The sequence below is a fragment of the Elgaria multicarinata genome, chromosome 7 (assembly GCF_023053635.1).
Source record: "Elgaria multicarinata webbii isolate HBS135686 ecotype San Diego chromosome 7, rElgMul1.1.pri, whole genome shotgun sequence".
NCBI classification, from domain to species: domain Eukaryota; kingdom Metazoa; phylum Chordata; class Lepidosauria; order Squamata; family Anguidae; genus Elgaria; species Elgaria multicarinata.
The window spans coordinates 8,613,075-8,634,794 of record NC_086177.1 but is presented as its reverse complement, the minus strand read 5'-3'; the positions used below and the strand labels follow the sequence as shown (position 1 = coordinate 8,634,794).

Genomic DNA, 21,720 nt, shown 5'->3' with positions numbered 1-21,720 from the left:
CGGAATAATGGGCTCAAGTTAAAGCAAGCCAGATTCCAGCTGGACATCAGGAAAAACTTCCTGACTGTTAGAGCAGTACGACAATGGAATCAGTTGCCTGGTGAGGTGGTGGGCTCTCCCACACTAGAGGCCTTCAAGAGGCAGCTGGACAAGCATCTGTCAGGGATGCTTTAGGGTGGATTCCTGCATTGAGCAGGGAGTTGGACTCGATGGCCTTGTAGGCCCCTTCCAACTCTGCTATTCTATGATTCTATGATTATTTAACCCTCCAGCCTAAAATTCTCATGATTTTAAATGTCTAAATGTTTTACTATTGGAACATATTTAATATATTTTTAAACTTTTGTACTTCTCTATTTAAATTTTTTAACTGTATGTGTTTTAATTTTGTAAAGCTGGCTTGAGGCCCAGCATTGGGCAAAAGGCGGGATGATGATGATGATGATGATAATAAAAAATATAATATAATTCAAAGTGTGTGGCATGTGTGCAGGCAGTTGCTAGGCTGTGCCAAGGTGAGCAAACCCTGTTAGGGTACAAGTTAAGATAGAATAAGGTAGTAGGTATATATGAAATGTGCTTTTGATGTAGTATTTGTAAAGAGGCTTGGATGTCAGTATATTAAACTAAGATCAACATGTCAATAGATTTGACGCAGTCCTTGCACAGAGCAGGAGAACTACTAAATGCCAACAACTCCTTGCAAAACCTCCAAGTTGGATCTGCAAAAGAGAAGAATTCTCTTCTCTTGAATTCTCATTTCATTCAGAGTAATAGTTTGGAGTGGAATGCAGGAGGGGGGAAATGGTAGTGGAACAAAATTCTCAGAAATATGTACCTAAAGTCATGGAGGATATCTGAGTCAAATTTCACCTTTTGTGTTTGGATGCAAGTAGACGCAGTCCAAAAAAACACATTTTCTTGAGTGTACTAGAGTCAGAACTACTCAGTAGCCAACTTTGTAATATTTTCAGCTGGAGACTTTGTAAAATTATGCCAAAGGAGGCTGAACTGCGGAACAAAGAAATAAAACTTAAACCTTTACAACAGATGAACTCAAAATGGCTGTTGCCCTGGTATTTAATTCTCAGCTGGTCTTCCTCAAAACTGGTTCCTCCCATATACCTATTGGCAGAATGCACCCGCTTTGCTTGTTTTTGTCATGCAAAGTTATTTTATTAAATGAATTACAGCACAATCCCCTTCATATCTACCCAGAGATTAATTCAACAGAATCCAATGAGACTTACTCCTAGTTAAGGGTATATAGGAGTGCAGCCTCACAGAACAATCCTATATATATATATATACACACACACACACACACACACACACACACACTCTGCAGTGTCCCATCAAGTTCAATAGGGACTGCTCCCAGTAATGTAAGGCTTTCTGGCTTTCTTTTGTTTTGCCCCCTCTTTCATTTAACTTGGTGGTTCTGTAAGAAGTTATATTGTTTCACTTTGAAGAAAAATCCCCCACACTTCTTTAAAAAACGTTTTTTCTGAAGCCCAGTTTCAGCTCTAAATAGTGTAAAATAATAATAATACTCTTTTAAATGTATACCCTGCTTTATCCTGTAGGTTCAAATAGCTGCTTTTTGGTATGACCAATATTTGCAATATTGTTAAAAATGTTTTAATATTGCATACACTTATCTATCTTGGATTGGGTACTGTCCAAGCAAAAGGGTGCTGGTGGGTGTTGAAAGTGTCCTGCAGCCTTACTGTTCTTCCAGCCAGTGGGGCTTCTATGCATTATTTCTAACACAGAATTGGGAACTACATGTGCAGTGCTGAACAGAATTGATGAATAGAGATGGGAGGAAGCTTGGCTTGAGAATCCCATCCCTCCTAAATAACTGATTGGTGCTGTCAGGGCTGATAGTGAAGGCATCCATTGAATGGCTGGGCGCTTGCATACACACAGCATATTTCTGGATTGGAATCCAATATATACAGCAGCATAGCATTTATTGTGTGCTTATCTTATCTCTAGCCCCTAAAGAGCTGCTTTAAATATTTTGTAGTACATGAGCAAGTTGCTTATGGTTTTGGTGGCTCTCAGTAAATAGAAGAGCAGGAAGACAGCAAACCTTACAGGTAGGGAGGAAAAAGAGCCCAAGGCACAACTGCAAGAAAGGAATAACTTGCTACAGGCAGGGAAGTAGCACTTTGGAGACAGATACAGGTGTTATTATGACTTGTCAGCCAAACAAGAGTCAGCAGTCCTATTTATTTAAATATTTGTTCCACCTTCCTCTCCTATATTGGGACTTCCAAGGTGGCTGGCACAGCTAATTAAAACACATAAATATCAATAAAACAAGCATCAGAACAGGAGCAGCAATACATCAGCACAGCAGACAAATAAAGCGGGTCACTTCACATTCTCAGGAAAGCCTGTGAAACAAGTGCACATCTGAACGATGCTGGTTTTGAACAATGGCTAAAGATGCAAAATGAGGGGGTTCCTCCAAGAGCGGAGAAACTCCTCAGTGTGAGGGCCACTGGCTATAGCACCCTAACCTCTTGCCATACTTGTGTCTATAATCCACAGGTGGCATTTTAACTGGGTATTGACACCCACCAGGTAGCTATGAAACGTGTCTGACGCTCCGCGATACATGCCATAAGGGGCACTTCCACACGTCGTTCTCAGGGCGCTTCCATCTGCCCCCAGTGCACCCTGAAAACGATCGTGTAACTTGCCTGTAAAAGAGATGAGGAAGAGGCGTCCTTGCCGCCGCCACCCAACTCCCTCCGAGCGAAGAGGGAGTTGGGTGGCGGCACCGCCGGCACCACCGGCAAGGACGCCTCTTCCTCGTCTCTTTTACAGGCAAGTTACACGATTGTTTTCGGGGTGCACTGGGGCCGGATGGAAGCGGGCTCAGTACGACGTGTGGAAGTGCCCCTGCACTCTGTTCAACACAAATGTAGAGAGCAAGTGTTTTTATAGACAGGGTGTTAGACTTGGATGAGAGAGCCGGGGTCAAATCCCTGCCTGCTCAGGTATAAAGTTGACTTTATGACCTTGGATTCTCAGTTTAACCTACTTCACAAGGCTGCTGTGAGAATAAAATGGGGTAATTCTTTTTGGCACCCTGAATTCTTTTCAAAGAATGGGGCATAAATGCAAAAAGACATGAAGTTCATTTGAAAAGGACGATTTCAAAAGGATTTGGAAGAGCAGAAGCAATTGCTCACCCTATATACTGAGGACAGGACAAAAAGGTTGGTTTTAAGTTACAAGGAAATTAACTTTAATTAGTGGTTTTTAAACTTGGCCTTTCAATATTAACTTGGCTACTAAGAAATACCTGTGTGTTGCAGAAGTTTCTAGGGCAGGATTCCCTAATCTTTTTGGACCCAGGACTGCATTTGAGAATTTGAGGAACTGCTGTGAGCACCACCACAAAACGCCTAATGTGTTGCAGCTTTCACGCCTACCTTTCATGTCTATGGATCTTAGGCTATATCTTAGTGAGGAACAACTTTTGCTTTATGTCTGTCAGACACCACAATGGCTGTTTCTACACCTGCCTTCCCCCACCCCGGGATCATCCTTGGCTGGACTACTGCAACCTTCTTCTCTCTGGCCTTCCTTCCTCTTGCATCAGTCCGCTGGTTTCTGTCCACCACTCTGCCGCTAAGATCATCTTCCTGGCTCGCCACTCTGACCATGTTACTCCACTTCTGAAATCTCTTCACTGGCTTCCAATTCACTTCAGAATCCAATATAAACTTCTCCTGTTGACCTACAAAGATTTTCACGGTCTAGCTCCTTCCTATCTCTCCTCTCTCATCTCACACTATTGCCCCGCTCGTGCTCTTCGCTCCTCTGATGCCATGTTTCTCGCCTGCCCAAGGGTCTCTACTTCCCTTGCTCGGCTTCGTCCATTTTCTTCTGCTGCCCCTTATGCCTGGAACGCTCTTCCTGAACATTTGAGATCTACAAGTTCAACCGCAGCTTTTAAAGCTCAGCTAAAAACCTTTCTCTTTCCTAAAGCTTTTAAAACTTGATGTTGTTTGGACTTTATACTGTTAGTTTTACCCTACCCAGTGCCTGTTTACCCTACCCTGTGCCTGTTTGCATTTTCTTCCCCTCCTTATTGTTTTACCATGATTTAATTAGAATGTAAGCCTAAGCGGCAGGGTCTTGCTATTTACTGTTTTACTCTGTACAGCACCATGTACATTGATGGTGCTATATAAATAAATAAATAAATAAATAAATAATAATAATAATCCCGGGATCATCCTGTGCATGCAAATGACACTCAGGGGATCCTGGGAGCAGGCAGGGGCGATCCCTCCATTTTCCTGGGATAATCCTTAGGCGTAGAAAGGGCCAACGTCTCCTTAATAAAGCATTGTCTAATTTAACTAATTGCGGGAAGTGCAATACAGCTAATACTTCTTTTAAACACATTTTAAATGTCCAGTATTTGCTTCTTTTTGTGGAGAGGTTATTATACATAATAATTTTGTTCTGGAACAATCTTTAATATTCACCGATGTACACAATCTTTTTAATTATTTATCTGCTTCATGGAAATGAACAAATGGTCATGTAAATGGATTCCCTGAACCCTTTTGACAGTTAAAAGACTAATATTACAACATTGGAAGGATAAACACTCACCTCCTATAATGCAATGGAATCATAGAATCATAGAACAGTAGAGTTGGAAGGGGACTATAAGGCCATTGAGTCCAACCCCCTGCTCAATGCAGGAATTCAGATTGAGGAATTTACAATAATTTCAATATTTGAAAGAGTGACATGTAGATGCCTAGACCTTTTATTGGAAGGAAGGCTTCTTTTTTTACCAGATCTAGTGAGTGTGTTGATTCCAATAAATGATTTGCATATATTTTGGCCTAGAATAATAGACATGGAAGAAGTATAAAGTAGAACTTTGTAATTTTCCTATCCGTTTTATTTGCCTGTTCTTTATTGTGTTAAAAATTAAAAGCAAACCTCACTGGAGAAATTAAAATACAATTTGGAAGCCTGCTGAGTATAGTATTTTTGTGATGACTAACTTTGTGTATGCTGTTTCTCTTTAATTTTGCTATTAAACAAAATATTATTTTCCCATGAAAACATAGTCATCCATCATTTTAAAATAATTTATTTTAAATTCACATATGAATTTGAATAAAGTACAGATATCTGCATGGAAGAATCTAGCATTTAGAAAAAGGTGAATATATTTTCTATTTTAATGTAAGAAAGGGTTGCTCTAGAATTGAGAAGTTTTTATCACTAAGCAATATAGTCACAAAATCTCATAATTGGTGATTTTTTTATACAGAGAACACCACCCACTTGCAGCTTTCTTATAAAAATAATACAGAAAACATGGAAGATAACAAATTATTGTAGGACAAAGAAATGTTTCGAAGTTTTTGAAATAAACCACAGAGATATTTTAGAATATGTTCAGTGGTATATAAATCTAATAACTAACTAAATAAATTGATATATTATTGTGGCAATACCCACCTTTCTGTCCCTTAGGTATGTCTGGTTTTATATGTCTAGCGAGTGCGGAATGTTTGACTGAGTGGGTGTGGCTGATGATGCGGTGAGAGAGGGGGAGGGAGGAGTATAAATAGGTTGGCTGAGGGGGTTGTGAGTCTAGTCTAGTCTTATCTGAGTCTGATCATTACTCTTGTGGAGTGTCTGAGGCTTGTGCTTCTTGAGAATGTTTGGTGTGTGAGGAGTGAGAAGAGATAAGATTTTGAAGGTCTTGGGATTGTTGTTTTAAATATAAAAATAAGCAGGTTCGATCTAAATTGAAATGCCAAAGATCTGTTCAGTTTCAATAAAATTTACTTTGTGTTCTGTTACCACAAACCACGCGTCAGCTCGGATTTATTACCTGCTATTTTACACAGTGTAAAAACACTAAAACACCTGCAGTTCAGTACCTCAACAATAGAACCTATTTTCCAAAACCCTTTACCTTGTTCCCTCACATATAGGGGAGAGGTGTTGTTGTTTTTACCCTTTCCTCAGGCTTTTCAAGACGTGGCGCTTGGCTTGAGAAGGGTGTGCTAGGCAAGGCCTTCTGTGTGGGGTCGGTGTCGTCGCAATTATCCTATAGAAATATGAGTTTTTCATATAAACTCTACTCAGGAGATAATGAAGGTAATAGTATGGAAAGCTGGAAGTACATGCCAGAAGTTTATTTTTAAGTGCATCTGCATATTAGACCAAAGAAATCAAGAAAGACAGCAGAGCTTAAAATAAATATTTTAAAAAATGATCTTCGGTACCATTGCAAAAGCAAAATAGGTGAAAAGGGAATTGGATATTAGAGATACATATTGAGCATATAGAGGCACAATGTACAGTAAAGGAAAAGTATTTTGATACCAGTTGTAAGTCAAGAAAACTACTTGCATGTAAATTAGCGAGAAGAAGAAGATGAAGATGATTTGTTCCTCTTGTGAAAAAGGGAAATTAATATGAAATTGTTTGTTATGAATCATGATATATTTCACAAAAGCCAGAGACCTGTCATGTCAATAATTTCTTAATGCACTCTCCCTAAAGGATCGGGTCCGTAGTTTGGGGGTGCTCTTGGATCCAGAACTGTCACTTGAGGCACAGGTGAACTCAGTGGCGAAGAGCACCTTTTATCAGCTTAGGCTGATACACCAACTGCGCCCTTATCTGGACAGAGATAGCCTAGCTACAGTTATCCATGCTCTGATAACCTCTCGTTCGGATTACAGCAATGCGTTATACGTGGGGCTGCCTTTGAAAATGATCCGGAAACTTCAACTGGTACAAAACAGGGCAGCATGGTTACTAACAGGGACTGGCCGACGAGATCACATCACGCCAGTCCTTTTCCAGCTTCATTGGCTGCCAGTCCAGGTCCGGGCCCGATTCAAAGTGCTGGTATTAACGTTTAAAGCCCTAAACGTCTTGGGGCCAGGCTATCTGAAGGAATGCCTCCTCCCGTATGTACCTGCCCGGACCCTAAGGCCATCCTCGGGTTCTTCTCCGCGAGCCCCTGCCAAAGGAAGTGAGGCAGGTGGCTACCAGGAGGAGGGCCTTCTCTGCTGTGGCACCCTGGCTGTGGAATGAGCTCCCTAAGGAGGTTCGCTTGGCACCTACATTATATGCTTTTAGACGCCAGGTGAAGACCGTTTTATTCTCCCAGCATTTTAACGGTCTATAAATAAATTTTAACTTGGTGTTTTAGATTTGTAATTTTGCATTGCTGCTGTTTTTATCTGGTTGAGCTTTTATATGGTATTTTATATTATGGTTTTATACTGTTGTTTTATACTTTGAATGTTTTTAATTTTTGTGAACTGCCCAGAGAGCTCCGGCTATTGGGCGGTATAGAAATGTAATAAATAAATAAATATTTATTACATTTGCTAGACCTACCCTTTTATTGCACAGGAAGAGGTGGTTAATTCAATTGAAACACAGATTTAGTTAGGTTACCAGTTCAGATAGTTTAATAGCTATTACAAGATATTAGCTGATGTTTTGAAAATCTCTTTGGTAGAAGCATTACAGGGAAGTACATATGCAAGGAATGGCTTGGATCAAGATCCCACTGTGAGAACACAAGTATCTTCTCATGGTAGGGGAGTGTTAAAACCCCTTCTTGCTTGGATCTCCCCAAAAGGTCAGGGGACCCTGCAGAGTAGTTTGGGTGCGTGGGAAGGGCTGCATATTGAAGGACACCTTTGAAATTAGTGGAGCCATAGGAGACTCTTTCAAACACATTGGACCAGTTCACACAATTACTGTGGCTTGAATAGCTTCAGCTATTGGGTATTATAAAAATGTAATAAATAAGCAAGTCACAGTGCTTGTTTAAGTGGCAGTGCATGCGTGGCCTGTTGTTGGGTTATTTGAGGGTTGTTTCCCCCTCCATCAAGCCATGCCACCTGGGTTTGGATGACACGACAAGTGACGTCTGGGCATGTCAGAGCTGTAGCAATCCCACTATGCAATCAACAGATTCAAACTTCAAGCAGATACTGCTTTATTATGGTAATGGCAAGCTTTTCCACAATACAGACCAACCTAAAGAGCAAAACCTGAACTGTCTTAGGGAAGACTTTGGCCTTTGCTAGACCTACCTGATAATCCGTTGGTGAGGAGAGGAGAGCCCGCGATGCAACTATCATGGGCTCTCGACGTAGTCTACACCTCAGGCGCGAGGAGGTCAAAAAAGGACCCCGTGGCGTCCGCCATTTTTTTTTTGTCTTAAAGGGGCCATGCACACGAATGCTTGTGCGCTCAGGTAAGTGGTTTTTTTAAAAATTAATGGCTTTCCCCGCTCCCCCCACCCTAACCATGATGGCCGCAGCACTCCTGAGGAGCACTGCGCCCCGCCCACCGCTTTTCCCGGCTACTCACGGGTAATTGCGGTAGCCAGGAAAAGCGGCGGAACAGTTTACACGCTCGCGGTCTCAGGCTCAGCGGGAAATACTGGGCCAAAAGTGGTGCCCGTTACCCCGGGGCAAGGGAGGGTTGACCCCTGCCTGAGCCCAGGATCCCCTGTGCGTCATCTGGACATACATCCCGGGTATCAGCCCAGGCTAACCCGTCGTCTAGCTAAGGCCTTTAGCAAGGTAGAGAAGTTACCACCAAATTGATAATGGGCACTTACAGCAAGACCTGAAATGCTGCTTAAGCCACTCCTTTACAGTGTCTCTCTTCAGTGTTAGGTCTGTTGGTTGGGTGTTCTGGCAGAACATCTCAACCCATTCCCTAACTCTGCCCTCTTACACTGACAATATGCCCTTGCATCAACAAAGTTGCTACCTTCCTCCTCCTCCTCCTCCTCCTCCTCCACCTCAGAGGAGATTTGGTTTCTGCCGGTGTTGGAGTGGGCAGGTGGTGTCTTGGCCTGGGCCAACTGTTTGTCAAGGCCTTGGGAAAATCCTTCCCCAACTCCTGGAGGCTCTTGGGGAGTTTCCTCCCCCACTCTCTGGTCTAACTGTTCTAGTTCCAGCTCTGAAAGCACAGGGGGGCTGGGCCCAATCCTGACAGGTGGGTAGTGCCTGCCATGTGCCAGCACGTGCAAGGTAATAGTGCTCAATTAAGCCCTAGTGTTCTGTATTAATGTTAACTTTGGGGGAAAGCATACATATATAACTTGCCTAAATCTTGAGGTCAATTACTATGAATATGACACAGCAAGTATTGTATTATTGGGGTAAATTATGACTATTCATGACATTACCAAAAGTGTGATGCACATTTACTTCCCAAGTCATGTTGAAACTCTTTTCTGCCCTTGCTTCTGGAAACTACTGAGCATTTAGGCATTTGCAAATAACAAACAACGGTTATTTATTGCTTCAAGCATGAACAGAAAGGAGTCTGCATGAAGTGCCAGCTTCCATGTGATTTGCAGGTAGAATAAACCAGACTTCAGTTTAGCTTGAGCAGCTTTCTGGTTTGTTATGTGAAACCAGGGATTGTGGTTTTAAATAAACTTGTTTATAAAACAAGCCAGCAACCCAGGATTTATTGTTGGCTCGTTTAGCAATTGACTTTTTAAAACCACAGCTTGCAATAACAAGCCAGGGATCTGTTAAAGTGAAACTGAATTCTAGTTTATTCCTCCTCTCAGTTAAGGTGACCATATGGAAAGGAGGACAGGGCTCCTGTATCTTTAACAGTTGTATAGAAAAGGGAATTTCAGCACAGGTTATTTGTACACAGGCAGCAGCTGGTGAAATTCCTTCTTCATCGCAACGGTTAAAGCTGCAGGAGACCTGCCCTCGAGATACAAAAGAGGGCAGGGTTCCTGCAGCTTTAACTTTTAGGATAAAGAGGGAATTTCACCAGGTGCCGCATGCATACAAATAGCACCTGCTGAATTCCCTTTTCTATGCAACTGTTAAAGATACAGGGCCCCTGTCCTCTTTTCCATATGGTCACTCTATCTCAGTAGCATGGAAAGAGGAGAAGAGAAGGTGGGGGAATGCAAGCCCAAATCTTCATGTAGGGTCCTTTCTGCTTGTGCGTATAGCTCTAAACACATGACTGTTCCCATTGTTTGTGATTACGTGTTATTTTATTGTAAGCTACCTTATAGGTTCACTGAATGGAACGGCTGGCTAGAAGTTCTCTAAATAAATAGTCAATGAGGGACCCAAAGAACTGCTTAGGCTCATGTGAGGGGCTTGAGGCTGCTCAGTGGAAAATTTGACAGCATACCATCCTGATGTATAATAAGCTACTTGTAAACTTCCATCAGTTTAAAGGCTGTTTGGTGTGCAAAGGCTTGCCATGCAAGGTTTCTGGAGTTCATGGGATTTGTTTCTTGATTCTTTGGCTCTAGTTTTAGTGTTCAAGTAAGCGATTTGCTTATAGTGCAATCCTAACTAAGTATGTGTACTCAGTAGTAGGTAACACTGAGTTTCTTAGGAATTACTCTTTAGTAAGTGTACTTAAGTTTGCAGCTGTAGTGACCTTGCATATGTACAGAGAAAGCCAAACAGAAACTGATTTAGCTTCGTGGTTGTCCCTTTGCCTCCAAGCAGATATAATTCTACAATGCAAAAAGAAAGTGCGCTAAGTAACAAAAGGTTTGAGAGTGTGCTCGCAGGGGAGTAGTTAAGCTCAATTTAGTTGCAAACCAATACGTTTTGAATTGTTCTAACAGGCAGCTAGGAAATATACTACATCAGTTTTTGTATTAGTTACAAAATTGTTTTTTTTCTTTTCTTGGGAATATCATCTTTATCTAAACCAATAGTAGGGAACTTGGTGCCAACGGGCAATATTGTGCCCTCTAACAAATTTCTTGACATCTGCTGAGGTGCCCTACTGCTCCTGCTTCTTATATTTATTTATTTTAAAAAAAATTACTTACTGGAAGCTGGGATTTCTTGAAAGCAAATTAAGGGCCTTTAGCTGCTTCCTATGAAAGCCATGAAAGACATTCTTGGGAAATGAAGATGGCTACAGGCTGGCTGATGCATTTATCTGCCTACAGCGTGCCCATTTTGTGGTGGTGCCCAGGACAGTTTTTCAATGGCCAACTGTGCCCAGAGCGCCCAAATGTTTGCCTACCCCTGATATAAAACAATTTACCCTGGGATCTCCATCTCTCATTTAAACCAACAGTAGTTAGCCCTTTAAAATTTAATACCAGTTCTTGTAAGCCTCAGCTCGAATAGGAAATTGATCTGAAACTATTTGGGTAAACAGGTATTTTGTGATTCATCATAATGAAGGTGAATGTTAGTTTCCTGTTGCATTGGTTAAATTGTAAGCTTTCCTTTCTTGTTGTTTTCAGGAAACCGAGGACCACGTGGCTTTCTTGATAACTGTTCCAACAGCCCTTGCCATTTTCTTTGCCATATTTATCCTTGCCTGCATAGAGCCGTTATTCAAGAAGTTCCTTCGTGTTTTCTCTTTGGTAGTCTGGGTGTGTCTAGTTGCCATGGGATACCTATTCATGTGGTTTGGAGGAATCATCTGTCCATGGGACCAGGTAGGGTTTTTTGTTTGCTTGCTTCCTGCATATATGAATGATTGATTTCTACTGATTTTGGGAGAAGAATATTTTTGGTTAAAATGGCCAAGAAGATTTGAGAAAAATTAGTTGTGTGTTTGAAGATAAGGCACTCAAAACTCCTTTGTCCAAGTAGGAAAATGTCCAGTACAAAGAGTTGCAGATCTCCAAAACATCCTTTGGAAAGATTGGATTTTCAAACAGTTTAAAGCATAGAGCATAATTAAGTGGGGAATCCTTCTGCTCAGGACCTTTAAAATGAATTGGAAATGCACAGATGACTGTTTAAAATGGGTTTGCCATTTAAAAACATCCAGCATGGTGTCTCTAACAGTATAAAGAGCTAATTATTGGTATTCTGGTCACATGGTAAGTGATAAGTAAAACTGGATCAGTTGACCAGTCACATAAAAGTCAGCTGACTATGTGAATGTATCACAGTATGCTTTATTTCCTCTGCCCCTCCTTTATTTCTGAATAAAAGTATTTTAGGGTAAGGCAGTAACTACTGGACAGAAGATTCTAAAGAGATGAAAGGTATATTTACATGAGCAATATTTCACAGGGAAATATCATCCTAAGATAATAAATGTTGAGTTATGGCATAAAAGCTGATTAGTTATGGCTCAGACTGGGATTCTGGCACATAACCTTTTTGTATTAAGTCTCTGCCTGGGCAACCAGAGACTAGCAGAGAATGCAGCGGTTCTCAGCCAAGAGACAGCAAAGACATAAATTAAGGCAAAGATTCTTGTAGGTTAAAACAAACCTTTTACTGGCAGATACATATAATTTAGTTATGGCAGTACAGATACAAATACTTACAAACGGTCAGTCAGTACAGCACACATCAAGTAGGTAATGGGAGGTATAAGAGACATTTACTTTTATAGACAACATGTACAATGATGCAACTCTTTGCAACCCTTAATTGACAATAACCACATAGACAATTATTCAATTATTACACTTAATGTCCAGGTGGAAAGTTGACCTTTAGGTTTCTGCTGAGTCCTCTGTTCTTCCAGATCATCAGAAATTAACAAAGCAATGGAAAAACATAACCAAGATCCATTCCAGGATACAACAATAAATCCCTGTAGTAATTCCATGGTTACTTGTGCTAAACATGCGCCATTGACATGTAATAGAGATAACACATAAAATTCTCCGATTGTCAACTACATGGACATCTAATGTGATCCTATCTCTATGTGGAAACTTTCTGTTGTCTCTCTCTCTCCTTTGAATCTCTGAGTTATTGCAGTAGTTTGGTGTTGGTGTTTTTAAAGCCGCAGAAAAGGTTCATAGGGTTAGAGCCAAAAGTAGGCATTTGCAACGGGGCTGGCAGAAGCTTTCTTCCCTGTCGTCTTCTCCAGCCCTGTGAAAATGCCAAAGAGGGAGATGTGGGACCCTGTGAACAGGGTAAGTTGTGGTTCAGGGGGATGCTGAGGAAGGAGGTGATATGAGTGAGGGCTCCATCACATGTGGGAAAGTACGCTCCCTACCGTCGCTTCTCCGCTCCTGTTTTCGTTGCTCAGTTACTTCCTGTTTCAAAACAAGAATTAAACAACGAGCACGAGGCCCATTCAGTAGGCTGTTCTAATCCCGCTGCTTCTCCTGCATACAGCAGGAGAGAGCAGCAACTTCTGGGTTTAAAATTATATTGGACTTTCTTGAGAGTTTTTTTGTCACGCAAGGAAGGCCAGAAGGGGTGGAAGGCGCATGGGAGGCAGACGATGTCATGTGAGGGACCTGTGAAAAATCCGTGAGTGACATGAGCATGCAATAAAACGCTCGTCAGATGGAGCCCTGAGAGTGTCTCCAAATGGAAGACTCCTAGTGCTACCGATGAAAAGGTATCATGCAGCTATTCTGTTCCCCCTCTTCCACATCATTAATGGGTTTTCTGCAGCATGAGAAAAGATAGAAAGAGCAGTGGGAGAGTAATGAGTAGAGGATGACAATATGTAGACCACCCCTTTAAAATTCCATGGGAGGCAGGGTGATTGCAATATAAAAGCCTCATCTGAAAGCATCCTGACCCTGTGTGTATAGTTTCTGAGGGCCAGACGGGCTGCCGTGGGGAGGTGGCAGGGAAGTCCTCTTCTGTGACCTCTGTTGCACATGACTAAATCTAGATTCAACCCATAATCAGCTGCAGGAATGTGTAATCTAGGGAGACTAAAGTTTATATGAGAGAGAAGTGGGGAGTGGAGAAGGGGAAAAGCAAAAAATGCTTTTAAATTGGGCAGCTGGGGTGGGCTATCAGGTTGCTCAATTAAACCTGTGATTCTTGTTCAACTGCTAGAAAATGTGGGCTGAGAAGGTGGTATGCATTGTGAAGTACCTTGTCTTGAAGTAGCATTTTCAGAACTCAGAATCACTTCTAAAAAGGACTTTTAGCACCAAGTAATTTCATAGACTCATAGAATCATAGAATCGCAGAGTTGGAAGGGGCCTACAAGGCCATCGAGTCCAACCCCCTGCTCAATGCAGGAATCCACCCTGAAGCATCCCTGACAGATGGTTGTCCAGCTGCCTCTTGAAGGCCTCTAGTGTGGGAGAGCCCACAACCTCCCTAGGTAACTGATTCCATGGTCGTACTGCTCTAACAGTCAGGATGTTTTTCCTGATGTTCAGCTGGAATCTGGCTTCCTTTAACTTGAGCCCGTTGCCAGCTGCAGGAATATGCTGCAGCCAGCCAGGCAGTAAGGATCTCTTCCTCTCTGCCCGTGCCCCCACCCCCCCTCTCTCTCACACTGTTTTCCAGTGACTCATTGGGATGAGCTTGCATTAGTAGATTAAAAATGAAATGTGTCCAGTTTTAAAGAATGGAAGTGAAACCTGAAAAGGGCTCAAAGTGAGGGAAAGCATTTTTCCTTTCTCACCAGGTATTTGTCAAACACTAATGCAAAAATTGTCAAAGCTGAAGCTAACCATTGACACTGCCAACACAGCACTGTGCTCAGACATTGTACACTTTACTTAAGAGAACTAGGGAAACTTGAGCTTAAGAGGCAGGCTCCTGCTACCTGGGATCGTGATCCAGCCAGGAGAGGAAGCCTACAAAGCAAGGGGCCAATCAGGGGCTGCTGTTGTCCTGCCTTGGGAGGTTGCCTAGTCTGCGGGACCTTCCAACTGCCTCCTAGCAGGCTCAGGCTCCCAGCACAGAACCATCTCACACACACACAGCTGCAACATCTTTTGGGGACTGGGAGCTTAAGAGGCAGGCTCCTTTGAGGGTGGGTCCGCCACCAGCGGGGTCACCTCCGAAGGGGGCAACACCAAGGCGAGGGCCTGTCCCCTTATTTATTTGTTTCGTTTTCTCCCCCTACTGACTTATAATTTTGTTGTGTATTTTAAACTTTTTTTTTTTACATTTCTTTTCCTAAGTTTTAACAAGTATGTTTTAAACTTTGTAATACCGCCTTGAGGCCCAGTATTGGGCAAAAGGCGGGATACAAATAAATATAATAAATAATATAAATAATAAATCCAATGAAGTCTTTGAGCTTTTCTACATTTATTTATTTATTACATTTTTATACCGCCCAATAGCAGAAGCTCTCTGGGCGGTTCACAAAAATTAAAACCATGAAGAGCATAAAAACAACTAACAGTCTAAAAACAGAAATACAAAATACAATATAAAAAGCACAACCAAGATAAAACCACACAGCAAAAATTGATATAGGTTAAAATACGGAATTAAAACAAGGTTTAAATTTAAGTTAAATTAGGTGTTAAAATACTGAGAAAATAAAAAGGTCTTCAGCTGGCGATGGAAAGAGTACAGTGTAGGTGCCAGGCGAACCTCTCTGGGGAGCTCGTTCCACAGCCGGGGTGCCACAGCAGAGAAAGCCCTCCTGTTAATCCATGGTATTGACTTTTGGTTTTGTCGCAGAATTGAAAGCCAAACACTACATGAAGAACAGTTCTTTCCTGCTTTTCTTCTACATAACCTCTAGGTGGCACTGTGGCATAGTGGAAAATATACACATGAAAAAAGTGGTTTCTTTCGCTTTTACAAATAAATGCCACATTTTATCTGCTCTAAAAAACTCACTGAAAGTGCTCATTAGACACAGAAGTGAAACTGGAGAGTTACAAAGTCATCTAAAGAATGAGTAAACAATAATGAGTAAGAAATAACAAGTTCACATTTAATGCCTTGAGTAGACCCCCCCTTTTTTTTTCAACAAGTGTGTCTATTTTGGTTATATATGTCAGATTTTTAACAATAATTTATTTACATGTCTGTCTTGACCTGTGGAAAGGGCTTTTGTGAGATTACAATGCAGCTTCCACTCCCTGTATCAACTTTACAGGAGAGGTATGGGTGGGGGGGGATTTTCCCAAGACCACAAACTATACTGGGCCTCCTGCATTCAAAACCAAGCCACACAATCTGAAGCAAGGTGATGGCAAGACCTGGGAAAGAGCTTTTTCAGCAGTGGTGCCCCATTTGTGGCAGGTCTTCCCTAGGGAAGCTTGCCTGACGTCCATCCTGTTCCCTTTTCGACGCCATGCAAAAACCCTCTCCTTGAAGTTCTGAGTTTTGTTATCATCTTCTGTTTTAATTGCTGCTCTTATTGATTGTTATGTGTGTTCTGTATTGATACTGTGGTTCATTTATTTAATCAGTCAACCTATAGCTTAAGCTCTCAAGGCAACGAACATAACAAAACCAGAAACAAGAAAACCGATAGCATAACTAATTACATCATGTAAAACAAAAAGAATATAAAAGAATTTAAAAGCAATAGCAGCAGCAACAACAAAAATGATTTTAAAGTATAAGACAAATATCAAAGTAGCTAAAAAACACCCCACACAAACAAGGTGCATTTTTAACTGTATTGTTCAAAAGCGCCTGCCTGCGCCTCTCTCCTTCTGTCCCTCTCTCCGTCTCTCTCTTTGGTCACATGGGGTGCTGCCGCTGGCCAGCAGGAAGTCGTGCTGCTCCGCCGCTTAGGCTCTCTCTGCTGCAGCTGCTTCTTCTCCAGTCTCCTGCTGCTCAACAGCTCCGTCCTTTTCCGCATAGTTAAAAGTATAGCAAGTCACAACTAAAGATTACATAAAAAGATCTTCACCTGGCACCAGAAAGTCAGCAAAGTAGGCACCAGGCAGGCTTCTCTCGGGAGGGCAACCCCCAATGTGGGGGCCACCACAGAAAAGGGCCACTTATGAATAGCTGTCTGCTGAATCTGAGTATTCGGGGCACTCTGAGCAGGTCCTCAGATAATGATCTCAGGGCATGGGCAGGAACATCAGGGAAAAGGCAGTTCTTCAGATTCTGTGGACCCAACTTGTGAAGGGCTTTGTAGGTTAACGTCAACACTTTTGATTTCATTCTAATTTCTTGTAATCCACCCAGGGATTAAATAAAATAAATAAAAATAAAATTGTTACCTAACTATTATGGGTTTTCCTGTCACCTCTGTGGTGGTGGTGTGTGTACTCATTGGGGGCGTTCAGACGACACTTTAGTCCACTCCGTGGATGACTGTTTGAGTGCCGTACTTGGGCGACATGGAAGTAAGTGCTCTGTGGAGTAGAGTAGTCACACTCCCTTGAGTAGTCCTCTCTCCCTCCGCCCCGCCCTCCACCGAATGGCGGTGCTGGTTTCTGCTTACCTTATCAGGGCGCTGCCATTCTGTGGGGAGGGGCGTAGGAGGGAGTAGAGACACAGCACACAGAGATGCGTTGCAGCCATTGCTGGAGCAACAGTGGAGGCGACACATGGATCCCTCCTTCTGTCAGGAAGTGGAATTCCTCTGCCGCTGCTTCTTTCCCTGGTGACAGCCATGGTGGTTCTTGCTATGGCAGCTGCGCAGGGAAAGGTGACAGGGATGCTGCTTGGTGCTCCACTTTTGTTGGTGGAGCGATCTCCTGCGCTGACATGCTAGGAGTCCGTTCCACAGCGTCTTGCTTTTGCAGTGGCCGCACACGGAGAAACATGTGCTGTGGCCATCACAAAAGCATCCTCGCGTGTCAGGGCATGAGATCAATCTACCAGTGACAGACACATCAGGGCTGAGCAACGTCATCCTTGTTGGGGGATCACATGGCTTGGCGTCCTTCCCCTGCAGGGCCATAGCAATAGGGAAGTGGGCAGCTATAGCAACGCTGCCTCCTTCCCTGTTGCCATGGCTCTGACGGGGCAGGAGGAGTGCCATGCCAGTGCAAGACTCTGTTCTGCAGCTGTTATGAGCAGGACAGATCCTTGCACATCCCATCCCTATTCACCGGAAGAGAAGGCAAATCCTTTGCAGTGCCAGGAGAGATGCTTGCACGTCTGATTCCCCTTCTCTTCTGGTGAAGGGATGCACAAGGATCTGTCCTTCTCATGACAGCTGCAGGACAGAGCCTTCACCTCCTGTACCCATATCAGTGGAGGGATTTCTCCCATAGTTTGATGTTACATGTCCAGTCGTGAGAGACATCCTTCAATTGCTATATTCCAGTCATGGGAGTCATCCCACCAAGTTTCAGCTATACCTATCAAGTCGTATTTGCCTTCATGTATTAAGAGTTCAAGTTTGTTCTGTTTGTTTCCCATGCTCCGGGCATTCGCAGATAGACATTGAAGACTGTGTGCTTTATGGCCTGGTTCTTCCCTACATTATTGTGAACACTACTTTTGGGTGCTCTTGGAGCTGTTCTCTCTGTTATGGTGCATAAGCCTTCATTCATTGTTGCCTCCAAGTTTATGTCTCCCTCCCCCGTATGATTCAGTTTAAAGTTCTTCATGCTGTGGCCAAACACATTCTTCCCAGCCCTTGTGAGATGCAACCTGTCCCTTGCCAGCAGTCCATCTTCCAAGTAGTGTAGCTCGTGGTCCCAGAATCGAAATCTCTCATGTCGGCACCACCTTCAATGCCTCTTCCAAGGACTAGGAGGATGGATGAGAAAACTACCTGGGCCCCAAAGTTCTCGAGTTTCCTTCCCAGAGCTTCAAAGTCTGACATGATTTCTTTGTAGCTCTGCTTGGCGGTATCATTTGTTCCCACATGGATGAGAAGAAAAAGATATGTGTGTGTCCGTGGGCTTTATGAGCTTTGGCAACCCTTCAGTCACATCTCTAATCTGTCCTCCAGGAAGACAGCGTACCTGGGGAGTCCATGGGTCTTCGCGGCATACTTGGGTTTCAATCCCATGCAGCAGGGAGGCTGTTGCTAGACGAGGACTTAACCCGGTGCGAGGCCCGGGCTCCCTGCTGTGCATGCAAATGACGCACAGGGGATCCCGGGGTCAGGCCAGGCTAAATCCTCCCTTGACCTGGGATAACCGGATCCGCTTGTGGCCCGGTTTTTCCGCAGCCCCGGGCTGAGCTCGCTTACTCGCGAGTAGCCAGGAGAAGCGGCGCACTGGGCACAGCACTCCATAGGAGCGCTGTGCCTATCGGGCTGGGGGGGATCATGGGGGGGAGATGGGGGCCGGGGGGAAAGAGCGGACCTGGCAGGAGAGATGGGTGGGGGAAGAGCGGAGCCACATGACCCTTTAATAAAAAAAAATGGAGGACACGACGGGGCTTTCCCTTGCCCCGCCGCGTGTTTACGTCTAGCTAGGGGCGACGGCCTGCGCTAGCTGCAGCGCGGCCTCGCCCCGACTCCCCACTGGATTATCAGGTAGGTCTAGCAAGGCCCGGAGTCTCCTACAATAACTACTCTTCTCTTCTTCTTGGTCAACTGACTTTCTGCCTGTTGCTCACTGTTGCACAGGGTCCCCTGTAATTCTTCCTCTGCAGGCTGTCCTCTAGTCTCATCTTCCAGTAAAAGTGGCTACGTAGCTCTAGTGGTTCCACTGGTGTAGAGTGTCTTCTAATTCTTCTGCTCCTAACTGTCACCCTTTTCCAGGGAGTTTTCTCTTCATTGGCTTTCCTCACCTCAGCACTCTGCACTTTTGCTTCAGGTGGCTGTTGTTCTTCAATCTCATGTGCTTCTTGTTGCTGTTGCAGTTCCACCGTTCTGTCTAAGAACTTCTCGTCTTCTCTTATTCCTTGGAGGGTGGACACTCGCCGCTCAAGTCCTCTCACTTTTTCTTCCAATAGGGCTACCAGCTTGCACTTGTTGCAGGTGTACGCCATGTTGAACTCAGGCAGGAACACAAACGTTGCACACACTTTGCAGGTCACCACCACTGGAGACTCCTTATGTACAAGTTGGTTTGGCATAAAATGATCACATTTCGTATATTAAAAGTATAGTATATTCAAACAATTATTACAAATTTAATTTACTTTTTAATTTTTTTAAAAAAAAATTGGTAACAAATGGGAGCTACAAGCTCTTGAACTGTAAGGAACCTCTTTGGTTTTGCAAGTTTATGAGGAAATGTAAAAATGTAAAAAAGACACAGAAGAAACCATCAACATTAGTAACAAAGAAAATTATTTATGTCTCTGCTAGTCCTCCACAGTGTCAAGCAGACATAAAGCCCTCATTCCCATAAAAAGAACTAAGAAAAAAAAGGTGGGGGACCAAGATTCAATGAATATACATGAAATTTAATCAGACTCATTTTCTGAGCTATAGCGATCACTATCAGTTTCAGTCTCTGCTTCAGTGGCAGCGCCCCCTAGAGGCAGAAATGCATCTTGCTCTTGCATTTGAGTGTTGTAGTCTCAGTTTGCAATGTAGGACTTGTTTGTCCTTGGTGCAAAGACATTGTAATAATCTGATACTGTACATAGTTTGTAGAAATCATTTGGAGAAGTAAATATCTGAACAGCTTGTCTTAAACATTTTATTCATCATGCTAAAATAAACATTCCATAATCCATTTTCTTCATGTTTTAATCCCCCCCCCAACTTTTAAGATAAAAACAAAAAGGCTTCAGGGGGGAATTGAAAAAAACAAACTGTTTTTTTCCCTGATTTTTCCCGGGTCTTCACAACTCTGGTCAGACCACTGATATGCTCAGTATATTGCTTACACTAACTGGCAGTACCAGAAGACTTTTTGTATGAAAAGCCTGAGCTCTGCCATTTAAACTACATCCCTTCTCTATAGATAGGCCTCAAGTTCAGTTTAATGAGAAATAAATTTCAGCATATGGACTTGTTCTTGTCTTTGCTTGCTCATCATGGGTACCAGTTTGACGCTTGTGAGTGCATTTTGTCCCAATTGAAACTTGCAAAATATTTTTGTAATGTTTGGAGGACAGGTGAATTCTAAGAATTTGCAGGTGATGATGATCAGAACCAAACCAAAGCATATTTCGCGTAGTTTAATACAAATTTCTTTTTGAGATCCCAGAGCTTTGAGGAATAAAGCTTTATGGAGTTTAAAGTAGGTTGTTTTTTTGCCATAAGGAACTCCTAAATATTTTGCAGAAGTGAAGTAGGTGCATGAAATAGAATGGAAACCAAGCTGAAGAGGCAAGAAACCCCTGGATAAATTGCCTTTTATTTTCATTTCTATTCTAAGCTGAGTTTTTCCCAGTGTGTCATGTACATTGGTGGTGCTGCATAAAATTACTTAATGATAATAACATAAATACAAAAATGCATTTGTGTATGGGAGCATTCCAGAGCACATCAGCAGATATGCTTCTGATATCTTCAGAAGAAATGAAATCTTTATAAGTATGCCTTATGTGAACCACAGCAAAGCACTTTGATTATTGCTATTCGTTTTAAATGAAATAGAAGATGTTCTCTGAGATCTCTGTATATGCCTGCTGAACTCGCTGTCTATTTTTTAATATTTTATCCTGAGGGTTTTTTTTAAATAAACAATAAGCAAGCAAGTACATTAGACAGCAATTTATTTAAACATGTTTCATTCTATCATACCAACAGTGAATTTTTTCCGCTGGGGTTGTTATAAGCCATTCCGTTTCAATTTTAGCCCCCTGCCCCCTCGGAGTAAGGTGGGAATTACAGAATTTTATGCATAGGACATGAGTAATTGGATAAACTATGAAGATGACAATAAAAATCCCCTACCTTACAGGGTTGCTGTAAAGGTTACTGCTTCCTTGTTGAATATAATAAAACTTACTTCAGAATAAACACTTATAGGCGTGTAGTATAAGTGCTAGTTAATGTATTTTAAGAATAAACAACAACAAAAAACTTTTGCTTACCTCTTACACATGAAGGAACTGTTCACACAAGAAAAAAAAAGTTGAACTATGGCTTGAAACTAGTGTAGAACTTAATGGAGTTCCTCTTGCACTAGGGAAAGGG

The 21,720-nt window shown here is 42.6% G+C and overlaps 1 protein-coding gene across 1 annotated transcript in view; it reads left to right on the top strand.

Annotated features, from left to right (window-relative positions):
* ADCY2 (adenylate cyclase 2) overlaps positions 1 to 21,720 on the top strand; it is a 150,544-nt gene that overhangs the window by 10,880 nt on the left and 117,944 nt on the right. The window contains exon 2 of the mRNA XM_063130192.1: positions 11,303 to 11,500. Within this exon, the coding sequence (XP_062986262.1) occupies positions 11,303 to 11,500 (198 nt within the window). The remainder of the gene's footprint in view (positions 1 to 11,302; positions 11,501 to 21,720) is intronic.